Source organism: Hippoglossus stenolepis, chromosome 12 (assembly GCF_022539355.2).
Source record: "Hippoglossus stenolepis isolate QCI-W04-F060 chromosome 12, HSTE1.2, whole genome shotgun sequence".
Taxonomy (NCBI): domain Eukaryota; kingdom Metazoa; phylum Chordata; class Actinopteri; order Pleuronectiformes; family Pleuronectidae; genus Hippoglossus; species Hippoglossus stenolepis.
In genome coordinates, this window is record NC_061494.1 from 14310822 (window position 1) to 14335689 (window position 24868).

A 24868-nucleotide genomic window follows, 5' to 3' on the forward strand; every position below is an offset into this window, starting at 1 on the left:
CTCATCATTAGGAGATATTGCAGAAGGACCCACATGTTTTTGTAAACTATCCAGCTTTCACTGCCCCTCCAGTGACACCGGGGTGAAGCAGAGCTTTCTGATGTGGATGATACTGCATCAGGAACTGATTGGCCGATGCTCAATAGCCAACAGAACCTGATGCATTGCCTTCAGCATCGAAAGAAACATCGCTGAGTACCGGCTCGGACAAATATACTTCAGTAATGAACTATGTCAAGTTTTTCATTTATATTTTTGCTCTTATAACTGACATGTACTTTACACACCCCAGAATGAGACTGTTTGTGTGTGTGTGTGTGCATGTGTGTGTGCATGTATGTGTACTGTGGGCTGGGGGGAGTTATGTAATTACAATCGTCGATGTGAAACTCAAAGCAGCACTTGTGTAAAGCTAAGGTCAAATCTATCACTCATTTAAATACATGTTCATATCTAGTGTCTTCTGTTCCCTCTTGTTCTCATTAAGTCCAAAAGAGACACCTGGGTCATTTGAGGTCACTCTTTTGCACAAATCAGAATTTGTGCATGTAGTTTATCACTTGAAGCTATAGTTTGTAACCTCAAAGTGAGAGGGACCATCTGCTTTGACTACAACAACATTGCTGTGGAGACTTTCTCACACCTAAAGATGCACCCGGGCGGACACACCCACTTCAGTCTCGCCTTGATTTGCAGGAACTTTGATTTCAGTGAGGAATAAGAGCGAGGGGAATGTTCATAAAGATCATAAGATAAAATCTTATATAAACATCTTTGATTAACACACTGCTGTATCTGAATGCCTCTGCTTTTTTTGTTAACTAACTTGCCAAGTAAAATAAAGTTTTAGTTGTCAGTCAAACATTTTGTGCAATTATTTTGTGGGTCATCCATGTATGTACACTTATTAACATACATATTTTATTGGTAATTCCAGCGTTAAATTCTGTATTGGTTCATTGGGCCCACATTGATAACAGTGCAGGACCAGAACTTGGATGTAATTGACCTGGTAAACACCTTGACTACCAGTTAAATGCTGACTTTAATGATTAAACACTATTTGATTCTTTGAAGAGAAGAATTTACTTTTTACCAGGAAAACATTTTTGACTTTACACCTACCGGATAAGGCACCACGCAAGAATCTCTCTGCAATCCTCTGTCATCCACACCCTGTGAGGAAGGTCAGCATTTAAAGGAGGTGGTGCCAAGTCCATCTCCATCCACTCATATCAGCAAGCTGTTGGCACATGTACATGAGTGTACACACACACACAAGCACAATCCCTTGCTGTCTCTCCACCCATGGGAAATCCAGGAGGCCGTGCCAACTCCAGCAGATGTTCCTGAAGCGCAGGCATCTTGTAAACACCATGAAATGTAGAGGCTAATGTAGTGGTTGCTGACAGAGGTCTTAACACATGATTCGATTTTACCACCTGCTGCACACATAATCTATGCTACATGTACACAAAGTACACAAGTATCTCACAGCTCCAAGGAGTTGAAGGCTACAAGACCAGAAGTTATGGAGGCATATTTGTGAATATAAATAGATTGAGAGCATATAGAAATCCAGTACAAACTAATAGATGTTATAGGTGCAGATTTCTAGCCATAAAACTGTTGAAATCGTACAAAATTAAGTGCAATAATAAGGTGGCCCTGAAGTGTAAATCAGGAAAACACAACAAACCACGAAAAAAAACAATTCTTTAAACATAACAATAAATCCCAAAAGTACAACAGCAAATAGGAAAACACAATAACATGTCTCCAGAACTCAACATCAAATACCCAAAGAAACGAAAACAAATCACAAAAACATTTGGGGCAAATAAAACAAAGTTGTGTTTTATGAATTGTTGCTTAGTTTTGCACTTCAGGGCCATCGTATAAAAACATTAAATACACTCCTGATGGGAAACAACACAGTGGTGCAATATTGTTATATTTCATTGAAGCTTAACTGAATAATCAATTATGATTGTTAGTGTTGCCTATAATAAATTATAGATTCAAAGTTTACTGCATGTTATACCAAAGCAGTTATAATCTTAACTGTTCCAGTATTTTTTAATGAATGCCATACATGCAGAGGAAAAACAGTTTTGAGATAAACATGTTTTTATTTTATAAGATCCATTGATATTTTTTGCTTATGATCGTTCCCTTTATTTAATCCACCACTCATCAGTCCATAGAGGGAGCCACTGTGGTCTGCTGATCGCTCTCTGCGCCCCGGTGAGAGACAAACCTGCCCGGTACACCGCCCCCAGTATGTCATACTGCACGGACCGCATGTTCATCACAAGTGCTCCCCGCGCTCCGACTCACACCTAACATCCAGTAGCGCACGTCCTGCAGGATACTTTGCGCACACACGCTCGGATCTGCAGCAAAAAAAAATATCCCGGTGACTTTTTCTTCAGGACGCCAGGAGGAGAGTGTGGAGACCCACAGGTAACTGCAGGTACGTGGCCATGGCACCGCGGGATGACACGGCTAAGGTTGAAGGTTGGAACAAGTGAAGGAGAAAACAAGTCTGTAGCAGCGCGTGTCTCTGATGTCGTTTTTTTTAGGGATTTCTCCGGTAACAAGTGTCAGGATCTTGGATAAAAAAACAGAATCAGGAAAGCGCACACTGTGATGACGTTTAATTGGTCAGTTGTGTTCTGTTGTTGTGCAAACACACAAGCTTAATCAACACGAGCCCTGCACGGTTGATTAACTCGTTAATTTTCCTGACAGACTGACACACACACGCACACACACACACTGGGGCATGTTTACGCACGATCGTTACGCGTATTACGCACTAATCCTTTTGGAGAAAAACAGCAGAAAAAACACTTCGCGTAGCTGAAGTCACAGATTTACCTGGAGCGCCGCCAACATAAACATCACGCCAGCAGAGGGATGCGTTGGGACTCGTTAAGTAATGCCATCAGTGATGTAATAACTGGTATTAAAACGTGTAGGCTTGATAAGAGAAAAAAGAAATGATCCAGTTGGTTCCTCTGCTTCTCCTCACAGTGTTCCTCCGACGTTCGGCCGACATGCTGGGGATCTGTGTGTGTCTGTGCGTTGTTTTCATGCATGTCCTCTCTCAGGAGGCTGAGGAGCCCATCTCCTACACTGTGAGTCAGAGATTTTATATATTTTTTACCTGATTGTGCCTTTGTGGGTTTTAACACAACCTGTCATGTCTGAGATGCCACACACTTTAATTTGGATGTTGTAATTGGGGTCATTATCACATGTTGCTGCACCGGATGTCTTTAAAAGATGATAACTTCATACTAATCTCTCCTTCACAGTGCACAGAGGGGTATGAGTATGACAGAGTCAGAGAGCAGTGCAGAGGTGAGAAATTAATAAGTACCTTAAATGTTAAGCATTGATTATTTCCCATTTGTACAACTTTTCTGCCTTTAGTTCTTTCTTAATTTCCCTTCATTTTTATAACACAGAATAGAAAAGGCCACGTGTAATGTCTGTCTCCCTTTCCCTGCTTCAGACATCGACGAGTGTGCCTTGTTAGATGATGCCTGCAAAGGAGGGATGCAGTGTATCAACCACTTTGGTGGATACCTCTGCCTCCCCAAGAGCGCCGTCATCTACATCAGCCAGGAGGGCGAGCAGGTGCAACTGCCGGACTCCATCCCTCCTGTCCCGCCGAGCCAGCCCCAGATCCCGCATGTGTTCTCTGGCAACCAGAGGCTCCCCCAGCCCACCCGGACGGTCCGCTGTACGCCCGGCTTCACCCCAGATGAGCAGAACCTCTGCAGAGGTGAGATCAGCTCAGCAAACCTCTTCTCCCTCTCTCTCTCTATTCAACTGTAGGATCATATTTAAGTAGCCTCTCTTTACGGCTTTGCAACAACAACAGGGAGACAGCTCCGCACATCTCAGCAAATGATGTTGACAAGCTCCTCAGGAGCGAAATTGGACTCTGTCAGCAGGAGCCGAGGTGTGACTGCAAACTATGGGATACAAGTGCAAAACAGATGGCTCCATCAAACGGGTTACTCTTAAATATCTTCCAGAATATCAAAGATACAATTTTTGGCCCCAGTGAAACAGATTACACCCTAAAAATGTGGTTGCAGATTGGAATTCCATTGTACTGACTGCTGTGTACTGCAGGCAGAAGGGAATGCTGATATTGAGAGGTGTTGCACATGGACAGATGCTGCGCTGCTGCCAGGAAAAATGCGTCCGAATGTGTCTCTAAGCAGAGCTATGTAGGTATTTGATAATTACTTGCTAATGACTTTGGAGCCCCGACAAGCAGAGCTCCGAAGGTGAAGCGTTCATCCATCTCTCTGACAGTCATGAACAGTTAAACCATGCGTAGCTGCCAGATGTGTTGCAAGCTCCTCGCTCTTTCTCCCTGTGATGTCACATTTTCTAAACTCTTTAGCTCGCAGCGTGAGGTTTTTTGGCTGGAGTGCCCCCTCTTCCCAAAATATGAGAAAAAAACTGTTTTGAGGGTTTGAGGTCTGATGCTTGGGAGGCAGATGAAGGAGGTTTTTACAACAGTGGGGCAGGTTCTGCTCTCACATCTACAGCTACAGGAGGTGGGTGTTATCCTGTGTTTAAGAGAGAGACTGTTTGATCCTCTCAGATGGGGAGTGGTTTAAAAAGTCATTCTTCTCCTCACACACACACACACACACACACACACACACACACACACACACACACACACACACACACACACACACACACACACACACACACACACACACACACACACACACACACACACACACTTCAGAGGACATTGTATTGACTTAAACTGATTTCCTGAGACACACTCTAACCACAGTTACTACTTGCCTAACCGTAACCCAACCTCAACCTGACCTAGTCTTCACCCTAAAATGTCATGATTTACGTTATGGAATCTTGCTTTTTGTCCTCATAAGGAAGATAAGTCTTCATAATTTTATGACTTTATAAACAGAGTAGGGTCCCCACAACATGAATAATACCTGGAAGACACACACACACACACACACACACACACGCACACACTATTCCCTAGCCCTTTACCCAAACCTTTACCATTATACCTAAATGCCTAACCTTAACCCCCCAAACCCTCAATGTATCGTCCTCTAACCTAACCTTAACCTAATTCTAACCCTTAACCCTTTAACAGCCCTTTGAAATAACGAGGACCAACCAAAATGTCCTCACTCCGTATGGTCTGTGTTCAAAATGGTCTTCACAAAGATCCAAGTACAGTACACACACACACACACACACACACACACGCACACACACAGCCACACACACACACACACACGTACGTGTGATGTGTTGTAGCTGCACCTGAGGGACAGATATACCTCGCTCATAACCTTTTTTCATCTCTCTGCAGTCTGAGAGGAGAGTGAGGGATCATGGGGGTGGTAGTTGTGTGTGAATACGAGTTAGTGCTGTAAATGTAATACGAGTCAAAGTGTAGTACCATACTGTACATGTGCTCCGTGGTTAGCAGCTCCTCTTGCCATAGGCAGAGGCACGTGTGCGGCGAGGCTTTGCGGTCGCGGAGCTCCGCTGAAAGTAACAAGTTTGATTTTACACCTGGGGCCACGGTATGTGTGAGGTGCTTTATGTGTTTCTCTGAATTGGAACCCAATTAGGTTTTATTAGAGTGTAAAACATGGCAGCATATCAGCTAAAGTAACTACATAAGCGAGTTGGCATTGCTTTAATACTTAGTCATTCACTGGTGTGCCGCTCCAGTTCACGGGCTAAACAAAGATATAGGCTGTTGCTGTCAGTGCCGTTTGCTTTGAAGTGACTGGAGCTTTAACTGGAAGGCATCTCGTGCCGTTTTCTGCTGGCGGGAGTGATATAATCTTTGTTTACATCTGTCTCTGGTTTCTCTGTCATTACCTTGAACTTGCCACAATGTGCCAATTGTTCTTGGATGCAGATTTGTCATTTCTTTTCTCCCTCTTTTCGTTTTTGTTCCATGCACAGTGGCTGTTTTGCACAGCTCCGTATCTTTCTCTCTCACAAAGGAACTCCCATAAGCTTTCAATGGAAGGGAAACCTCAATGTATCAAATAGCGCTTACATCAGGCCCCTTCCCTGCTAACTCACCACTCTGTGGAGGAAACCCAGGGTGCCGAGTCAGGTAGGGCAAAGGGGAACATGAAAGGCTGACACTGACTAAAATCACCGCAGAAGTGCCGGAGCGCTGACCGAGCCAGGTCGTACCAACGTCATGGCTCGTTCTGCTGGTGAGTTGCCTTGGCGATTTATTGCTGAGTGTGTGGCGGTAATAGTAGAGAGATCAGCGTAATGCTCTGCAAAAAATCGAGCCAATTTTCCAAAGCAACAACTTAAATTGTTAAAAAAAACAGCTTAAAACAAAAACAGCTTCTCTTAAGTGCACTGTCCTTTATGCTGATTAAAAGTGAAACAGGCCACAAATTACATAATACACTATACCCTGTTATTTTTCCTTTTAAATGGAGCTTTAATATTTGTTCCTTGCGGACGGCTGTTGCAAATGTAATAAAGCCGCTTGGCCCCGAGTGTGAACCCGAGTCTAAGTGTGTGTTGTTGTAGTGACACATAGGGGAAGCTGGCTCCCTCCTCCTCGCCTGGCCACACAGAGAAACTATGAACCCTTACTGTAAGTGTGACAGCTTAATGATGCCCCGCATTTCCATGACCTCCCTACCCTCCAAACACACACACACACACACACACACTCTCTGTGTTTAGCAGCGGGAGATGCCCACAAGTGGCTTGTTGTACTCTTGTGTACTCATATAAACTCTTATTTTCATCAGCGTTGAGATCACTTCCTCTCAGAAATGAAGGTTGTCCGTCAAGAGTGTCCGAATCGGTCGCAAAATCTGATGAAAAGTGGAAAGAGGTTGTTTTATTATCCGTTGATGTTGAGCACAGTTTGAGAGCACGCCCTCCTGTTTGAGAAATACAAACTAACTGTGCTTTCATTGGCCGCTCAGACGTATAATATCGGTCAAAGACAACGATAAATATCATGTTTTACACTTTGAGGGTTCCATTATTCTCCCCAGGAGCCTGGAGTTTACATACTTCAGCTTCTGCCTATTTATTTTTCATCTCTAAATTAGACGCTCATGCGCTGCACTATGGGACATGAAAGGACATGCCACTCCTGTTTACCTGTCTGGTTTCCTGAGGTCATGTAGGCCACATTACCACCTACATGCCTGACTAATTTCTGCTACGTCTGGATGCTCCTCACCTGCAGTGGCTGGAAATCTTTCCCAAGTATGTTCTATTAAGGCCGCTAAGCCCCCTGTGTCAGAGAACGTGTGTACTTTTCCGAACGAGGCCGAGCACACGCAATAGCATTTTTCCGTGCAGATGCAATGCACTTTGGGAGGAATATCTCTGGAATGTCGGCGGAGGTTGTTTTTTCCGTTTGCGCCCATCTTTTGTGATGGTAAGAATTACTCACCACCTTGACAGATAAGCATCGGATCGATCTGCGAGGAGCAGGAATGCGGAGGGAGAGGGAGAGGGAGAGCCCCGGTGGTTGCGCAGCACGGCGCCACCCGCGGGCTCCACCTTTCGAACTTTTACTGTTTTAAACTTTATAGCTCCACTCCTGTCTCACCCTGACATTTGCATTTGAAGAGACGCGCCTCAGAAGAACAGTCTTTGTGAAAAGAGTTTTTCAAGGAAATTCCTTCAGATGTTATCATGTTCGTGTTGGTTTCCCCTCGAACATCTCTCAAAGATAAGCCGAATCTTCAACGCAGAGGGGAACACACACAGGATCTCGAATGAAAACTTTCCGCACTGATTTGGTTGCTCTGCAGGAGGAAGTGGGATCAAACAGAAAACGTCTGCTTGATGAAAACTGTTGAAATTGTTTAGGGTATCTGAAACCAAAAGACACCTGAGGCACACCTCTGTGCCGTCCGGACCCTTCTATTACCTGCTAAGCTCTTCTCCTCCACCTGCGCTCAGACTAATGATTTGCTCTGTCCTGCATCACTGTGTCCCTGTGATCACCTGATTGCACCTGTTGCACTGCAGCTCCAGTTTGTGTTTCATCTTTTAGCCCGTGAATTGTCGAGGCCTTCTGGGCAGTGGCACATTTGGATCAGGGGCAATAAAGGGGGCAACATTTACATACAGGGGCAAATTGATGTTTAAGCTCCATATTTATTGTTAGTATTGTTAGTAAGTGATTTATTTTACAAAATATAAACAGGGGCAGTTCAGGGGCCAATCAGAATTCAGTGCCCCCCTGGCCCCACCCCTGGATCCGTAACTGCTTGTCTGTCAGCTCAACGCTTCGGTCTGGATTGAAATACGTCAAAGGTGGTTTGTAGTTAAGATCGAATAGTTGGATGGATGCAATTAACATTAGCATGTTAGCATGTTAGCAATAGCTAAATGCGAAGCCTCACTCAGCTGCTAGCCTGACCAAAACCTCTTAATCATTTTTATTTTATGGTTTATTAATTTGTTATGTTGATCTGTTCAATACCTTTGATGGTTCATATTAAAATGTTTATATTTAAATGTTCGATAGAATTCCCTAAATAGTGTCATTACACACTTTGTCCACCAGAGAGCAGTGACAACTATTTTTCAACTTTATGACAGATTCGAGGGTTCTTTATTGAACATTTCCACAACTTTTTTGTGTTTTTGTTGAAAAGTAAAAACAAAAAGAAAGATAAGACGATACATCTTTACAATTGCCAGAATTACTGAAATCAATATCTGCCTCTGACATCCGGTACAGGTCATGTTTTAAAGTTACTGTTGAATCAACATTACTGAGATTTCTGGCTTTGAAAACTGTTGGTGTCGCAACTCCTCAGCTGCTGATAAACAAAGAATCTTCCATTCTTCAATGGACGTTTAATGACTGTGGCAAAATTGATTTCAAAAGTCACGATAAAACAACTGCAAAAACCTCCTGGAACAAAAGCAGCACATGACATGAGGAATCTTAAAATACATTTCAGAGAATGGCTTCTAGCTCTGCTGTATTTCAACGTACATCATCTGTTTCCTGACGTTGCCAGAAAGCGCCAGAGTGTTTTTCAGTCCATCCTGCGGGCAGCCTCTCGTTTGGCATGTGCAGTGTTGCTGTACAGTATTCTGTTATTGCGTGTGGTTTTTGCTGCTGGCTCCTTTCTGCCATCACATCAACGATGGCAGCGAGAAGCGTGCGTTGGGGGAAGCAGCTTTGTCGTGCCTCCTCTCTGTAAGTGCTTAATGTTGTTGTTATTATTCTCCCAGAGGTCGGTGCCCGTCCAACAGCCAGCTGCTTCCTCCTCTGATGTGCTCACACGTGTTGCTCTTTCCGTTTACCTCATGATGGAAAGGGACACGGGGCTGTTATAAATCAGCGCCACGCACAGCTAGGTGACACTCCCATGTGATCGCAAAATTTGTTTCTCATGTTATCGCAGTGATTTGTTTCGACCAGCCGGCGTCCGTGTTTACAGGTTTCATTCCTTCCATGCCACAGATTTTCTGTGAAGGCTGTAAATGGCTACCACCCGACCATCGGTGTGTCGGGTGGGCAGGGGTGATTGATCTTCTGCATATCGAATAGCTGCAGAGACGTTTTCAGTGTAACAGGAAGGATTATTATCAGTCAGGAATGTAGCTGGCACACTGGACGGATTTTCAAGAACGTCAAGACTCTGCCCGACCTTTAGAAGTGTGTGGAACAAACTCACAAATCAGTTAATAAATGTCAACATGACTAAAAACTCCTGTTCCTCCTGAACAATGAGAGCGATGAGAGGGGGAATCATGGGAGTGGTGTGAAGAGCCGGAGCATGGAAATATTTCTTGTCCTAATAGGGATTAATATACACAGAAAATAAAGTTTAAGTGTCTTGAATTTTTTCTTTTTTCCTTTTTTGATTTCTTGTGTTTGGACTTGCACTGAAAGGGAAACACTACCACTCCCATTTGTCCTGAGGTTCGTGTTCAAGCCAGTGATAGCTGCAGTTCCCGCACAAACTAAACAACATGTGGTGCTGTGTTCACCATGAGGGGGGGCATCAAGGTGTTTGAGGTCAAGCAAAACCAAGCGCTCAGGGGCTGGGCTATGACATGTTGATAAATTTGAGGCTGTGAAATTTTATGGGCTATTACCATTGCGCATCTTGCACCCTGCTTTCCCAAAAATTGAATTATCCAATAATCAGAGGGAAACGGAGATGCTGTCCAACAGCAGGACGGCTCCAACTGTTCTCTGGATCGGCTCCTGCTTTCCATCGCAGCGGTTCAGTGAAAACAAGACTAAATGCTCTCAAGTGATAATTAGAACAAGCCCTATCATGTCAGTATAAATCTGCAGCAAGTAACACATTGTTCTGAATTCAGGCCAGACAATGGACAAACATGTTTTTTTCCGTGCACATGCATCAAACGTGACTCTCTTCATTTTACATCTTTCCATTCTTAAAAAGCATGAGCTCTGCAAAAAGGCCACTTAATGTTGGAGAACCTCAAACGGGAACTCCGATGCGCACATACCCGCTCATCCGTGCACACACACTCGCATTCTTTGAGCTGCCGCCATCCCCGTCACTCCCCCAGCTCCCGCAAGGCATTTAGAATTAATCTCCCTGAAAAGCAAGGAGTTTTTTAACTCTGACATCACACATGCACACGCGGCTGTAAATCTAACTTCAAATCTTAAAAAGCCCTTTTTTGTTTAAAAAAAAAAAAGGCCTCCTCCACCCTTTCTCCTCATTCTTCTCCTTGCACTCATCTTCCACTCTTCTGCCGGACTGCCTTATCTTTCCCTGTGATGTTGCGGCAGGCTCGCTTCTGCAAGAAACTTGTGTTAAATGAAAAAAGTTAAATAAAATCTGACCTCGGAGAACAGAGTCACTTCTCTCCACATGCAACACATCATCACATTTGATGACTTGTTGCAGTAAAATCTGTTTTCCTGTGTAAACTATATAGACTGTGCTGCATGTGGTAAGCTTTGGAGATTTTATGGGACCTAAAAGCCAGCTAGAGCCACACACACACACACAATACACACACACTCTTGCACACACGCACACTCACACACTTCTGTGTAACTTTGTATTGGCAGCTTCTTAAAGGTTTAGTGACAAAGTAGCAGTTACCACAACATATTCCCGTGAATGAACCTTTGGACTGCGTTCAGCACATATGCTTTTATTTAGAGCTCTCGTTCTTGAAGGGAGCGAGGATATAACTCGTGCACCTCTGTTCACACAACTTCTTGGGAAGCTACGCTGCATCGACACAATTCAACAGTCATGTGCTGTTAATTCTTTCTCTAGCGGTTCCTACACCTTATGTAAGGAAGTGTTGAAACATGACCCAGCTGCAGATGTCTGCCCTGCACCAGCAACACCTTTTATAATGATGCACAAACTGAATCACCTCTCCTAGGTAACCATCACCACTCGGCCCAACAGTGGCATAATATGTTTTCGGTAATTCAAGATCATTCAAAGTCCATCCGATTTAATTCTTCTTGGCAACAATCTGCAACAAAAAAACAGCTAATCCTGCTATGAGGAGCTGATTTGTAGCACATGTCTTGAACCCATATGTGGACCACCTTTAGCTAGGTTTTTATCCTGAGTCCACTGCAATCACTCAAACACTGAGCTAACGTTAATCCTGTTCTGGAAAATACAAGTTTAAAACATAGACTGTACCCAAAGATGGTGAACGAGTCATCACTTCCTCCCACTGTCCAGAAATTAAGCCGAAAACATTCCAGATACGAACGCAGCCATCTTGCACATTTGGAGCCACAGTAGCGATCGGTTGATGGAGCCGCGTCAGCGAGGTCTCGCAGCTGTCAGTCATGGCGTTTCACCTGTTTTTATAGCATCAAATAACTAATAAATCCAAACTTACTGGAAAAATGAACAATGGAACAAACATCAGTGTCATAAGAAAAACCTATAATGACAGACACCATCTTTAAGAAAAGTGTATTTAACGTGTATTTCGACTTTTCAGTTTGGTCCATGTCCTTTCCACTAACATGGAGGAGCCTGGATTTATGACCCTATACTGCAGCGCGCCACCAGGAGGCGATTGACACTCTTTGGCTTTCATGAGCTGTCCTATTTTCAATCTTTTTGTACATTCCATGGTTTAAACCAAGATATTTTCTTCATCAGAATAATAACCATTAGGATCCAGACATTTTATTGCCATAAATTCATCCACCATTTTGTTGCATGACCAATTCCCTGCAAACGGGGCATTCCCAACAGCTTGTGTATATTCGTAATTAGCAAATGTTAACTAACATGCTAACACACTAAATATCGTACATATTGGCCAAATTTAGTTTTTTCTCTCACTAAAACCACTGGTATCATAGTTTTGTTGTGTGTTTCTTGGCACAGTGACAGCATCAACAGACAGGACTCTATTTTATCGGGAGTCTCAGACTAGTGTTGTCAGAATCTACAGCCGGAAGGCAAGGCATTTCCAGTCTCTATGAATCACCAAATACCTGCAGGAAGTGGGTGTGGCTGTGATTCACAGAGGCTTGATATCAGCTTTTGACTAGTGCTGTCTCCCATCTAACCTTTTCTTGCTTTCAGTCAAATGGACTACGTTATTGGTTCTGTATAAATCTATTGTCCACATTTAGACCAGGTAGGTAGAGGCTGGATCTGGACGCTGCAGGTCGACCACCAACAGCGACAGGAGCCCTCCTAATGCACCAGGGCTTTTTTTAACAGCCATGTCATGAAGCTTTTGCAAGTGTCATAGTATCCCACAATGTGATACTGCTGCAATCCAAGCGTTTGGTTTCTCCCTGACACTTGGTGCTGGTTGCAGCACTTTCCCACATGCCTCTCAGGCCACATCAGAGCACAGATTCTTCCAGAACAACACTGCTTTTATCTTTGTCCTTTTACAAAGAGGGTCATTCTGCAACAGGCCTTGACTGGGCATTCCTCCCTCTGTGTAATTCACACCTGTTGTCTCTCAGGTGCACCTTCAGATAAGCCCTGGTTTTGTCCCTGATGTACTGAGCTCGTCTTATCACCGTGCTCATGTAGAGCTGAACACAGTGAAGCCGTCTTCCCTTTCCTTCCTGTAAGGTTTGACGACTACTCGCCCTCTGTCCACCTTTTGTTTCACGAGCTCTTCCACAGCAAATCAAGCCAATTTTTCACCGGCACCAGTCCCACTGGATTGTGGAGGCAGTGCGTCAGACAACATATCTATGTTAAAGCAAGGTGGATTTTCCTCGTCTGATTCTATTGGTTTAATTTATCAATCCAAGGGAGTTTTGTGACCGGAGGCTTTATGTTTTAGGGTTGTTCCTCCCATCTTTGTGAACACATTATCTCAAGAACGCCTTAAGGGAATTTCTTCAAACATTCACTTTGATTCAAGAAAGACTTGAAGGTCAAAAGTCGAAGATTAAAGTCACTGTGAACTCACAAATCACATTTTAATCTTGTGAACACAATATCTCATGAAGACCTTTAGAAATTGATGATGAAAGTTCAAGGTCACTTTGACTTTACAAATCATAGTTTGGGTTTTGTGAACACAACATCTCAGGAATACAGTTAGGAAATTAGTTTAAATTAGGTACAAACGTTTAGTTGGACTCAAGGATGAGGTGATTCGATTGTTGTGCTCAACGGTCAAAGGTCATGGTTGCTGTGGCCTCACAAAGCCCTTTTTTTGCCTTGTGAACACGTTATCTTAAGAATGTATTTCGAGAATCCTTGCAAATTTGGTTCAAATTTTCTCTTTGATTCAGGGATAAACTGATTAGATTTTGGGCGTCAAAGGTTTTTGCTTTTTGAATAACACATGATATCTCAAGTCTGCCTTTAGGGAATTTCTTTTTGACCAGTTGTCACTTCTACTCAAAGATTGATTGATTAGATTTCCGTGGACAAAGTTAAAGGTCAACTCATATGAGATGTGTGAGTCATACAAGTGCAGGGCAGTACTTGTAGCTCTCAGGTGAATTGCAAATAAATACTGCAGGAGAATACCAACATGTCCATCAAGGCAGCACTGCCAGCAAGGCAGGATAGAGTGCAGCTTTTTGGTTTTCCAGTCTTTAGTTTACCACTCAGGTTCTTCAGATTATTTTTAGACGTGTGCATGTGTCAAATCACAATGCAGAAAAACTCCCCCCTCCTTTCCTGTGTGAGTTTGTGTGCGTGTGGTATTGAGGATAACTGTCATGCTCTTAAACTGATGCCCACTGGCTGTCTGCATATGATGTGTTGAGTCAGACCACCCAAGAGGACGGCTGACGGGCCCACAGGGATGAGCATATACAGTATGGGCGTATTTGTAGTGTGAGTGTGTGCGTGTGCGTGTGTGTGTGTGTGGGGGGGGGGAGATGGAGGTTCAGAAGAAAGCGGGTGAGGGGGTTATAGTGAGAAAGGTCTTTTTGTAAGAGGCTGTGGCTCTAAAACAAACCAAAATTGTCGTAGGATCAAGATGATAGGAGAATATTTTCCACTCATGTGGTGTCATGTATTTTAGTCCAAGATGGAAAAATTCAAACTTTGCCTAAAAACTTATCTAATAACAAAAGTACCGTTTTATCTCAAGCAGTCTGGTCTTAACTATAAAATCTGAGTGTGCAACTTTTGAGCTTGCACTTCTGAAATCATGTTTATCAAAAGGTCTGTGATAAATGTGCAGAGCTGTTTACAGTAAAGACATTTTACAATGTTTTCAAATGATTTGGGAGATGTTGCATCTTTGTGGCAGGAGCTTGTGCTTTTAATCTTCTTATTCTAACATCAAAATACTCCTTATCGTGGTATATAAGTAATTCATGATGGGGCGAGAGACTGAATGTAAATACATTTGCATCTATGTGCTTTTGGCCTGATGGATGTCTGTTGAGAGAGAGAGGTGTTATGGTAGAAAGCACATGACTTATCAGTTGAGCTGTTTCTCCCTCTTTTCATACACACACACACACACACACAAACTCCCACCTTCAAAAAGCTGTCCTGTTAGTAGAAGATGTAATCTGTGCTCCCCCCCCCATCCCCTTTCACCCGGAGCTGCTAAATAAAAGCCCTCTTTATTTGATGGCCTCCACTCCTGTGAATGTGTGTTTATGCCCACGTGTGTGATGTGATGGTGTCGGTGATCGCAGATTTCTCTGTCTGCAGAAAGTCCTTCACACATCACAGATCACAGGACGCGTACAGTCCAGACACGTTGCTTTGCTTTGTCTACCATTTGTTCCTGCATGAAGTCCGTGTGGCTCCCTCTTAACATGGCAGTTTTTGTGTGTTTATTGCAGACCTAGATGAGTGTGCGACAGGTAGACACACTTGTGGCTCCGAACAGACGTGCTACAACACCAGAGGCTCCTACACCTGCCAGTGTCCTCAAGGCTTGCAGAGGAACGGAGACCACTGCGTCGGTGAGGTCTTTAAACACTTGCTTTTTTTTTGCAATGCATCCCACTGCTCATATCCTCATTATCTCCCCTGTGCATTGTGTGTGCCGTGTTTTTTCCGGCAGACAAAGACGAGTGTGCCCTGAACCACTACTGCATACACAGATGTGTTAACACCCAGGGCTCGTACTACTGCGAGTGCAACGAGGGTCACAAGTTCGCCAGCAACAACCACAGCTGTGTCGGTAAGTCACTGCAAAGCCATGTGTGCTTGTGTGTGTATGTGTGTGTGCGTGCGTGCGTGCGTGCGCGTGTGTGCGTGTGTGTGCACGACATCAAATTATAAAAACAGTTGGATTCAGTGCTTTGTTATTCACAGGCAGCCTGTCAGACATTTTGTGTCGGAGCAGTTATCCACCCTAATCTGCACAATTACCAGGCTGACTTTTAATAGACTCAGGTACCTGCTGCTACTTGCACGCTCAATACAAACGGCAAGAGTGTATGATAATAATAATCATAATTACATATATTTATATCTAACTTCGGGAGAACTTTCGGTAGACTGCTCTAATGGAAATGCAAGTGGAGCAAAACCACACACATTGGGCCAACAGAGAATTAATGGTAATACATGATCAAACATAAAGGCAAACAAATGAACATTAACATGGCTAATTTATAAAAATGCATGAATAGAAGTGAGATATTAAATCATCTCGTGTCATACACAGCGGAGGATGTCAGTCCAGTGTTTTTCTCATGCCCCTGGTTTTCTCGGGATGCGGATATTTTGAGATTTGAACAAAACAAGCGGTGCACGGGCTGTTGATGCCTGGAGCCTCGGAGCTATCCTGAAATTGACCGTGCAACCTGAAGCACACAGCAAATCTCCCGCCGAAGTCAGAGGAAGTTATTGAAAATGTCGTGCTGTGATGAAGAGCTGTTCTCTCTGAAAAGTATTCAGAAAATCCATCAAAAGCCATGACTGGTTCTTAGCTATGTGTAGAGTACAGTGTGTGTGTGTGTGTGTGTGTGTGTGTGTGTGTGTGTGTGTGTGTGTGTGTGTGTGTGTGTGTGTGTGTGTGTGTGTGTGTGTGTGTGTGTGTGTGTGTGTAACAAGTTAGTTTTGACCCTCACAACATCCCTATAGAAAATGTGCTTTTGTTCCAGATGTGAATGAGTGTGACGTGCAGAGTCCCTGTCAGCACCACTGCTACAACCTGATTGGCTCTTTCCTCTGCCAGTGTGACCAGGGCTACGAGCTGGCACAGGACATGGTCTCCTGCCAAGGTGGATGTGCACGCACACACACACACACACACACACATGCACGCGCACAAAAATATGTATTTGAAAGCAGCACATCACATTCCCAATTGCTAACGTGCACTACCTCAACCCCTTTCTGTTTGTGTGTGTGTGTGTGTGTGTGTGTGTGTGTGTGTGTGTGTGTGTGTGTGTGTGTGTGTGTGTGTGTGTGTGTGTGTGTGTGTGTCGTTGCATATTTCCTGTACAGATATTGATGAGTGCAGCTTCTCCAGCTACATGTGTCAGTACCAGTGTATCAACAGCCCAGGAAGTTACTCCTGCGAGTGTCCAGAGGGATATCAGCTCCAGGGAAACAGGTTGTGTCAAGGTACTGCACTCCTCCTTTTTTTTTTTCCTCTCCCCTTTTTTCTCTATCAATCTTTTTTAATCCCCTCTCCGTTTATTTATTTATCTATCTTACCCTCCTCGCTGTTTTCACACACAACAAAGTTCCCAAAGCGAGATCTCTTTTCCCCCCCCTTTCTACCTCCCTCCCGGCTCTTCCTGAACACTTTGAAGATAATTGTAAAGGGAAACTCGATCGTCGTTGCTATCGTCCACTATTCTACCTCACTTCAGCAGGACTGACGCTCACTCTCTCTCAACCCGTACTGTCATGGAAAGAATGCGGAGGTTAGGCAACACAAACACAGCAACTTTGTGTTGCCCCGCTGAGCCACCTCTGTGAATTTATATGCATGATGTTGGTTTCTTGAAGTGGATTTATTTGAAGCGCCGGCGTTCGCTCAAAGGGCGAGCTGTTATTTTTTCCTCTCCCCCCTCGGTCAGGTGCAGGGCTTTATAGGGGCAGCCATGAATTCGCCCTGTTGTGTCAGGGGGAACCTTTCAGTGATGAATCCAGGTTGCTGTGCCAGAAATAGCCCTGCGGTCTGGGGCACGTTTGATCAGAGTATTTTCATGGTGCTGCAGGGAAAGAGCTGCAGTCAGGCCTGTGTGGGGTTGCATCCACACTGGGGCTTCCCTCTCGCATTTCCTCGCCTCTTCACAGCTGCTGGAAATGCAGCAACAACACCATCCCCAAATTGTCCTGAAAAGCCGTTTTCAAACATGAACTCTGGAGAATGTCCGGACATTTGGGTCTTGAATTTCTGGAGGTTGCCTTTCACACACAAACAACGCAGCAGGAGATTCTCTGCTCAGAAGTGTTGAAAACACCGAAATCTCACGGGGGGTATTGATCACATGTTTTTATTTACACCCTTATCACCAAAAGCTCTCTTGACAACTTTGTTGGTGTTTGGCACCGCTTTTTAATCCTATGACATTTGCTTTCTTTTTGTTTTGTTCATTTATGCGTCTGTCCTGTGTATGAAACATCATCAACACCCCCACCTGCTTGTGGTGAATCCTCTGGATGATCGAGTTTTCACTAGGGGGCTGGTTGGAGATTGTGGAGAAAGTCTGAAGCCTCTCACTCGGACACTTGTTTCTCACATACAGCCCCTCCGGAGAGTGCATGTTTCAAAGCAGCTAAAGTGTGCAGGGTTTGTTTGGCCTATGTTTTTGAAGTGAAGGACAGTAGCATCGTCCTTCAGCTATTTCTGACTGGTCAATATTTTTTTCTTCACCAGACATAAATGAATGTGAGACGGGGACCCATAACTGCCAAGATGATGAAATGTGCTGGAACTATTACGGAGGCTTCCGCTGCTATCCCAGAAACCCCTGTGAGGCGCCATATGCCAAAACCTCTGAGAAGTCAGTAAACATCATCGACTTCTTTTGTTTCACCATCATCGGTGCTGCCAGTTTCACAGAGATCTTCATAATTGTTGTGTGTTTGCAGCCGCTGTATCTGCCGTTCTCAGGCTGAGTGCCAGGGTCTCCCACCGTCAATTGTCTACAAGTACATGAGCATCCAGGCAGACCGGACCGTGCCAGCAGACGTGTTCCAGATTCAGGCCACCAACATCTACTCCAACACACACAACACCTTCAGGATCAAGGCTGGGAACGAGGCAGGGGAATTCTTCCTGCGGGTAAGAGCTTAATGGGAATCTCTTTCTTGTTTTGGTCTGGCATGTAAATCTGGTGGAGGGTGTATCAGGCGATAATCAGCTACTTAAATGCTAAACTGCTGGTTATTGTGATTTTCTTGAATTTTCAATCTAAATCCATTAAATTACTCACATTTTCACAGCTGTCATTATCATCCTGACTCCACCTTGTACAATTACCCAACCTGCTACTTTATCAACATATGGCACTTGTAACGCAGTAGTTAGAGTTATGCTGTGTCCCCCCCATTTCCAAGATATTGTTTGGCACTTCAAGCAAGCAAGACTTAAGAGTCAACACCCATGCAAGCGCTTCCGTTAGGCTGCAAATACACAGTGAGCCAAAGGATAGTTTTAGCATAATTCCCAGTGACAATGCTAACATGTTGGTGCCCTGTAGGTATAACGTTTACCATGTTCAGCATAGACTGTATTTAAAGGTGGAAGACATGACTGCTCCCAAAAGTAAAGCCAAAGCATCTCACCTGGTGGTTGGCTGCAGTATAGGTCATAACCCCTACCCCCTCCATGTTGGTAGATGGGACATGGACTGAACTAACAAGTCAAAGTAGCCTACACATCAAATCATTGTTTTTCAATGATGGTTCCTGTCATTTTAGGTAGTTATAACCACACTGATGTAGGTTCAAGTTTCAATCAGTTATTTGATGCTATAACACGGAGTGAAACGTCTTCATTGACAACATGACTGGGTCTCATGATTGGGCGAGCGTGTGTGTTGGTGGGACCTTGCTACATAACTGCAAGCCCAAAGAGTAAACCTGTTGGTGGCACCTCGTAAAAAGTCAGGGGATGACATTGTTAGGATTTATCCTCTGGGGATCATGAACGTCTGAATGTAGACTACAAAACCAACAGAAATTGATTTAATATAATATGCCATATCCCACCAATGTTAAAATAGTATAAAAATCTGTATTCACATGCTAACTGATAACGTTTTTTGCAGCGTTCCAGCAATGTGAGCGCCATGCTGGTGCTAACCAAGCCTCTGACAGGCCCCAGGGAGTACGTCATAGACCTGGAGATGATCACTCACCATCTGACCATGAACTACCGCTCCAGCTCACTGCTGCGGCTCACCATCATAGTCGGGCCATACGCTTTCTGAGCACCACCGCAATTCCCAACAGCCCACACAAGTCCGGTTCAGGAAACATAGCAGTGTAGCACAGCAGATGCCTGTTTTAGCATAAAATACTGTATATTTTCATAAAATACATGCATACAACATATAACATAGGCAGTTTTAAGACTCTTACAGCAGCACGTCAGTTCAAAATGGCTCAAGACAGACCAGTCCATGTTGTGATGTGACCACTGGGCATCTCTTTCTCTCAAGGTGCTTGGAGGCATATATGAAAAGTTTTAGTGTCTTGAAGAATTGGGCTCTGTAATCTTTAAAGTTTAAATGTTTTGTACTTTAAGTGCCTGAAAGTGACATAAGAAAGATGCTGTATGCATCAGTTTGCTTCTTCCATACTGAAAGTAATTGGGATCAGAGCAGTGGCACGCCGAAAAAGACGCCTAGTGGACACACACCCTAACGTGGATGGATTTTTGATGCAGCTGCACCCACATTTATCACTTTGTTACGACCAGAAGTGCTTACAATAACCTGTTTGTATATCAGTGAAGCACTCTGTCTTAAGCAAGACAGACAAAAAAATCATATTTTCTTTATTAATATACATGACAAATATCCAGTATGAGCTTCTTTTGATACAGAAGTAATTTTTTTAAATCACGTGCTTTTGTTGATAAATGTCGTAGGGGTTAGTGCTGCTGCGCCACGCTATTCATGCAAGTGTCTGTACAGTTTTACTCATGAGTAATAACTTCCAGAGGAGTCCAGAACAGTTCAGAAGTGTAAAGGGAGGGAATTTGCCTGTGAGTTGAGAGACTGCTTAACTTTGTACGACAACAGGCTTCGTGCTCGTGGACTTTACTGACAGGAGTTAAGTTGTGTACATACCTAGGTAACAAATCTATGTGTGTGTGTCCGTGTGTGTGCAAGTGTTTGTGTGTGTGGATGGGTGAGAGTGAGTGTGTGTGCCTGGCTTTGTTTTTGCATGCAAGCAAGTGAAAGTGTGAAACACCGAGGGGGAGAAAAGGAAAGAGTAAGAAGGGGCTTGTTCTCTGCCGCAAGTTGATGTGGTTGAGCTGTTTATGTGTTTCTTTGATGCCATCCTATAACAGCCCTCGGTCACAGAGGCAATAACCAAGATTTCTGAACCCGAGAGCACTCCACAGGAAATGAGGCTTTCGTAACACGCCTTGGCCAATTGACCCCTCATTGGTGCCACTGCGGATCCCCCAGAGGAACAGCTGGGCTTTCTAATGTCGGCCCCAGTCCAGAAGTCGCACTGGCACCAGGCTGGCGTGCGTGATAAAGATAATTACAGTGCTTCGCCATGTACCTATAGTTCATGTGTGAAACAGGGGATTATTATTAAAGTGTTAATACAATGCCACCACACTTTTTGAAGAGGAGTACTCTTTCACTACCTGCTTCGCTTTTCGTGACTCCGCGTATCTGTTCTGGCTTATTGCTGAAACACTGTACACTTTAGACACATTGCACTGAAAACCACATCGAAAATCGACATTGTTGTCAGCAGCGCTCTGCAAGTGTAGAAACTCATCCATCTTTGCCTGGAAGTCTTTTATGTGGTTTCTGCAGTGATCATGCAATAGTGCCTTAGAGGTATAAACACAAAAATGTAACACTAATCAGTCATGCTGTCAAGACTGTTAATCATTGAAATGCCTTAATGTTTTTTTTCTCTTGTATTTAAAATATATTTTGTCATATGTACCTTATATTGATTGTACTCTGAAGAGCAAAAATTATATTGTTGAATAAAACATGATGGATAAATGGGATGAAGTGTTTTCGAGTGTTTGTTTTTTTATAACTAAAAGAGCAGAAAACAGATTTTAAGAAACTAGTACAGTGCCCGTTCCAAACTTAGTAACGCCCAGGAGCTACTTCAGAATTATTTCTTGTCATTAGTGAGTCGTCCTCAAACAATTCTACAAAATACTGTCTCTTTTTTAATGTTTGTGTCCTGGACGTTGTGTGAAGAGCTTTTTATATACAGTCTGGTGCAGAGTGAGAGTTTGTGTTCATCCTACCTGGTTTATCTACAGTGAAAAATGTATAGTCAATGTTTTCCATAAAATGAAACTGAATTAGTAAGTCATTTTTTCATAAATTGCATGTTGGCTATTTCAGAGGGCGGTTGAGCAACCGACACAATCCTCAGACCCAAGGTCAAAACCTTTCAAAATAAAAGCTCTGTAGTTCAGCTCGATATAAAGCATAACGCCGACCAAACAAATCTGCTTTTATCTTAAAGACAAATTGCTAAGGAGGAGGTGATTCTATGAATGTTATTGCCACGATAAGGATCAGCAACTGCGCACCCGTGACCCCTGTGTTAATCCAATAGGGTGAAATAAAAATGATGTGTCCCACCAGTTGCCAACAAATAGTTTTGAAGAAGACATGTTGAAAGCCGAAAATATGAACGGTTCTCGAGTGCCACATACAGACAGACGTCTGTGGACTTAGTAGGTAGATGCTGTTTCTCCACTGTGCCTGTAGCAAAGGGAACGAGATCTGACTTCATCTACAACGCAATGGAAAATGCAGTGGTTGTGTGAAATGCTCCGCTGCTCCTCTCGGCTTTTGGGAGAACGTGAGGATGATTTAATCTGAATATAACAATGATAAATTCTGTGAACATGATGCTGCAGCCATCATTCTGTATCTATCTTGTTTAAAGGAATCCAGAGGGGGATATAGTAATATAGTGTGTTGAGGCTGTGTGCGCTGAGGGACAAATGTGCATGCAGCCTGCACACAGACACACACACACGCACACAACATATTAAGAAGTGAAATTGGTTGGGAGTGGTTTTATGGTAAGTTGTTACTCAATCATACTTCTGTCGAGGGCTTAAGTCAGAGCAGTGCTGGGATGTGTAAGATGATACATGATGTGTCATTGTTCCCCTGGCCCCATCTTCAGCTCCCTGCTCACTGGAGTCATGTTTTTTGCTGCATGTGCCTGATTCAACCCCCAGGGAGAGAGAAAAACATTGCTCATCCACTTTTTCTGTGACTCAAGCACTGAGCACTGAACTTCCTAAGAAGCGCAACACATTCAGTTCCTCGCTCTTGGTTAATATTCCACTCGTGGTAAATAATGGAGATGATTAACTTTGTCTCCCTGCATGTAGCTCGGCATTTCCTTAATTACTGTTGGAGTTATTAAAGATGATCAGAGCCTGAGTCATTGGCTGCAGATCATAGTGAAGAAAAAAAAAATTGTGAAAGTTCGCTGAGTTGGATGTTTGTTAACCTCTCTAATCATCTGTTTTATAATCTGAACTGGCCTGGGGTCAGATTTTCAAGAACTGAACAGTCATTTATCCCAGCTGTCTGTCAGATTTGGCCGAAAGCAAGTGGATGTATCAGTGTCAAGGGATGTTTTGTAACATCATCAGTCAGTGAAGATGACAGGTTTTAGGGCCACTGATCTCCCCGTTTATATTCTGTGCCTAGTGATCAGTGCTTAGGTTGTGGTAAATTTGATCGAAGAGGATTTTATTGAAGAAGATGCAGCTTCCTGAACAATGTTCTTAAAGGTGCCCAGTGGAGTTTTCTTGTAAAAAAAACACATTGTGTGTATTGTTCAGGGCAAACAAACAGACAACTGTGTTTTCTACTCATGAAACATTAGTACAACTGATTTTTGAATCTTAATAATTAATTGTTTACATTCATGTTTTCTTAGAACTGGTACTTAAGGGATTAATTATATCAGATGTCCTCAAGTCCTTGTAATCAAAAAAATTGGATCCTATAATTCCTATCACCAGGAGCATTTCAAGGGACTTTGGGGTCCCCAGTCAAAAGGAACCTGGGTGCCCTACATCTTATATTAAGCTTTTGGTAGAAAGCTAGTGGCATGTTTTCCAACCATGATGTCATTGCAGCCTCCTGTACATAGGAGATCATTGAATTTAAGGGGGCTCTCACTAAATTCTCAGAATCATTTCTTCTTGGGGCCCCTTTCAGCTGGGTGCTGCAGGCAAACACCTGCTTTGCCAACCACGATGCGACGCCCCCGTCTATCATGGAATTGTTAAATACCCCTATCTTTAAAACTCGATATCCCCAACCCGATGACAATGTTTTTTTATCAAATATTTAAACTGGTGAGCTTCATTCAAGATATCCCTGATGATATCATCAGGTAACCTTCTCCTTTAAACAATAAAGGTTTTACAACCACAGTTTATCTCATTACAGGGTCTCAAGGTTTGGCCCTTTTCTGCAACTGTTACACATTGAATCTGGAGTCTATAAAGATGCTGAGGATTCTGGGTAGGGCAGTTTTGCCCGCTTGGTATTCCAGCATTGACGCCAAGAAATCTAAATCCTTCACTTTTCATTGTGTGTCGGCCTCATCTGCCTTAGACCATCACAAATAAGCAAAAAAACAACCCACTTCTAGGATGGTGAAGCAGAGTTTACGGTGCGACAGAACTACATTAACTTAGACACCAATTGGCTCTGTTGTTTTCCAGGTTTAAACTCAGGGTCTAAATCACCTAAATGCTGTTGAAACTCGACTCATTTACTTCTTCTCACTGGGAAATAACTCACAATTACTTCATAGTGTGCTGTTACTTTATGTTGTCACCAGCTTGAGCTCTTTAGAGTGCGAGTCAGAGGTAAGAGGTGTTTTAATGGCAGGAAAGAGAGAGCGAGTGCATGAAGAGGTGAGAAATGAGTAGTTTATTGGACGACATTTGAGATCGGAAAGACAAAATGGGATGAGGTCACTTGTTAACACTGGCAAAAAGTGCCACATGAGAGTGGCATAACCACACAAGGGCATTCATGGGGGAAACAAGCACACAAACACACACGCATGCCACTCAAGAAATCGCAAAGCTAATATGAACATGCACACGTCGAACAAATTAGCAGAACCACCCGTCCATGTGTGCATGTTTGTGTATGTAAATCGTGAACTCCGCTGCGATGGTATGCTGCCTGGTGCCACTGCATGTGGCTGTT

The 24868-nt window shown here is 43.5% G+C and overlaps 1 protein-coding gene across 3 annotated transcripts; it reads left to right on the forward strand.

Annotated features, from left to right (window-relative positions):
* Positions 1 to 2250: 2250 nt before the first annotated feature.
* On the forward strand, positions 2251 to 21657 carry efemp1 (EGF containing fibulin extracellular matrix protein 1). Of its 3 annotated transcripts, none has more exons than XM_035173113.2 (11): positions 2251 to 2476; positions 3040 to 3143; positions 3324 to 3369; positions 3524 to 3796; positions 15323 to 15445; positions 15547 to 15666; positions 16595 to 16714; positions 16941 to 17060; positions 18325 to 18451; positions 18540 to 18732; positions 19721 to 21657. In XM_035173113.2, exons 2-11 carry the CDS (start codon positions 3063 to 3065, stop codon positions 19880 to 19882), a joined length of 1365 nt encoding a protein of 454 aa, XP_035029004.1. In that variant the 5' UTR covers positions 2251 to 2476; positions 3040 to 3062; the 3' UTR covers positions 19883 to 21657. The 3 variants fall into 3 exon arrangements, with proteins under 3 accessions (XP_035029004.1, XP_035029005.1, XP_035029003.1); XM_035173114.2 differs by having other exon boundaries at positions 2251 to 2466; XM_035173112.2 differs by lacking the exon at positions 2251 to 2476 and adding an exon at positions 2500 to 2941.
* The last annotated feature ends 3211 nt before the right edge of the window (positions 21658 to 24868 follow it).

Bases quoted from the DNA above. Each gene is read 5' to 3' on its own strand.
- efemp1 (XM_035173112.2), top strand. The intron at 3,144-3,323 runs GTGAGTCAGAGA...TCTCCTTCACAG, and splicing joins AGGAGCCCATCTCCTACACT to TGCACAGAGGGGTATGAGTA. The intron at 18,452-18,539 runs GTCAGTAAACAT...GTGTGTTTGCAG, and splicing joins TATGCCAAAACCTCTGAGAA to CCGCTGTATCTGCCGTTCTC.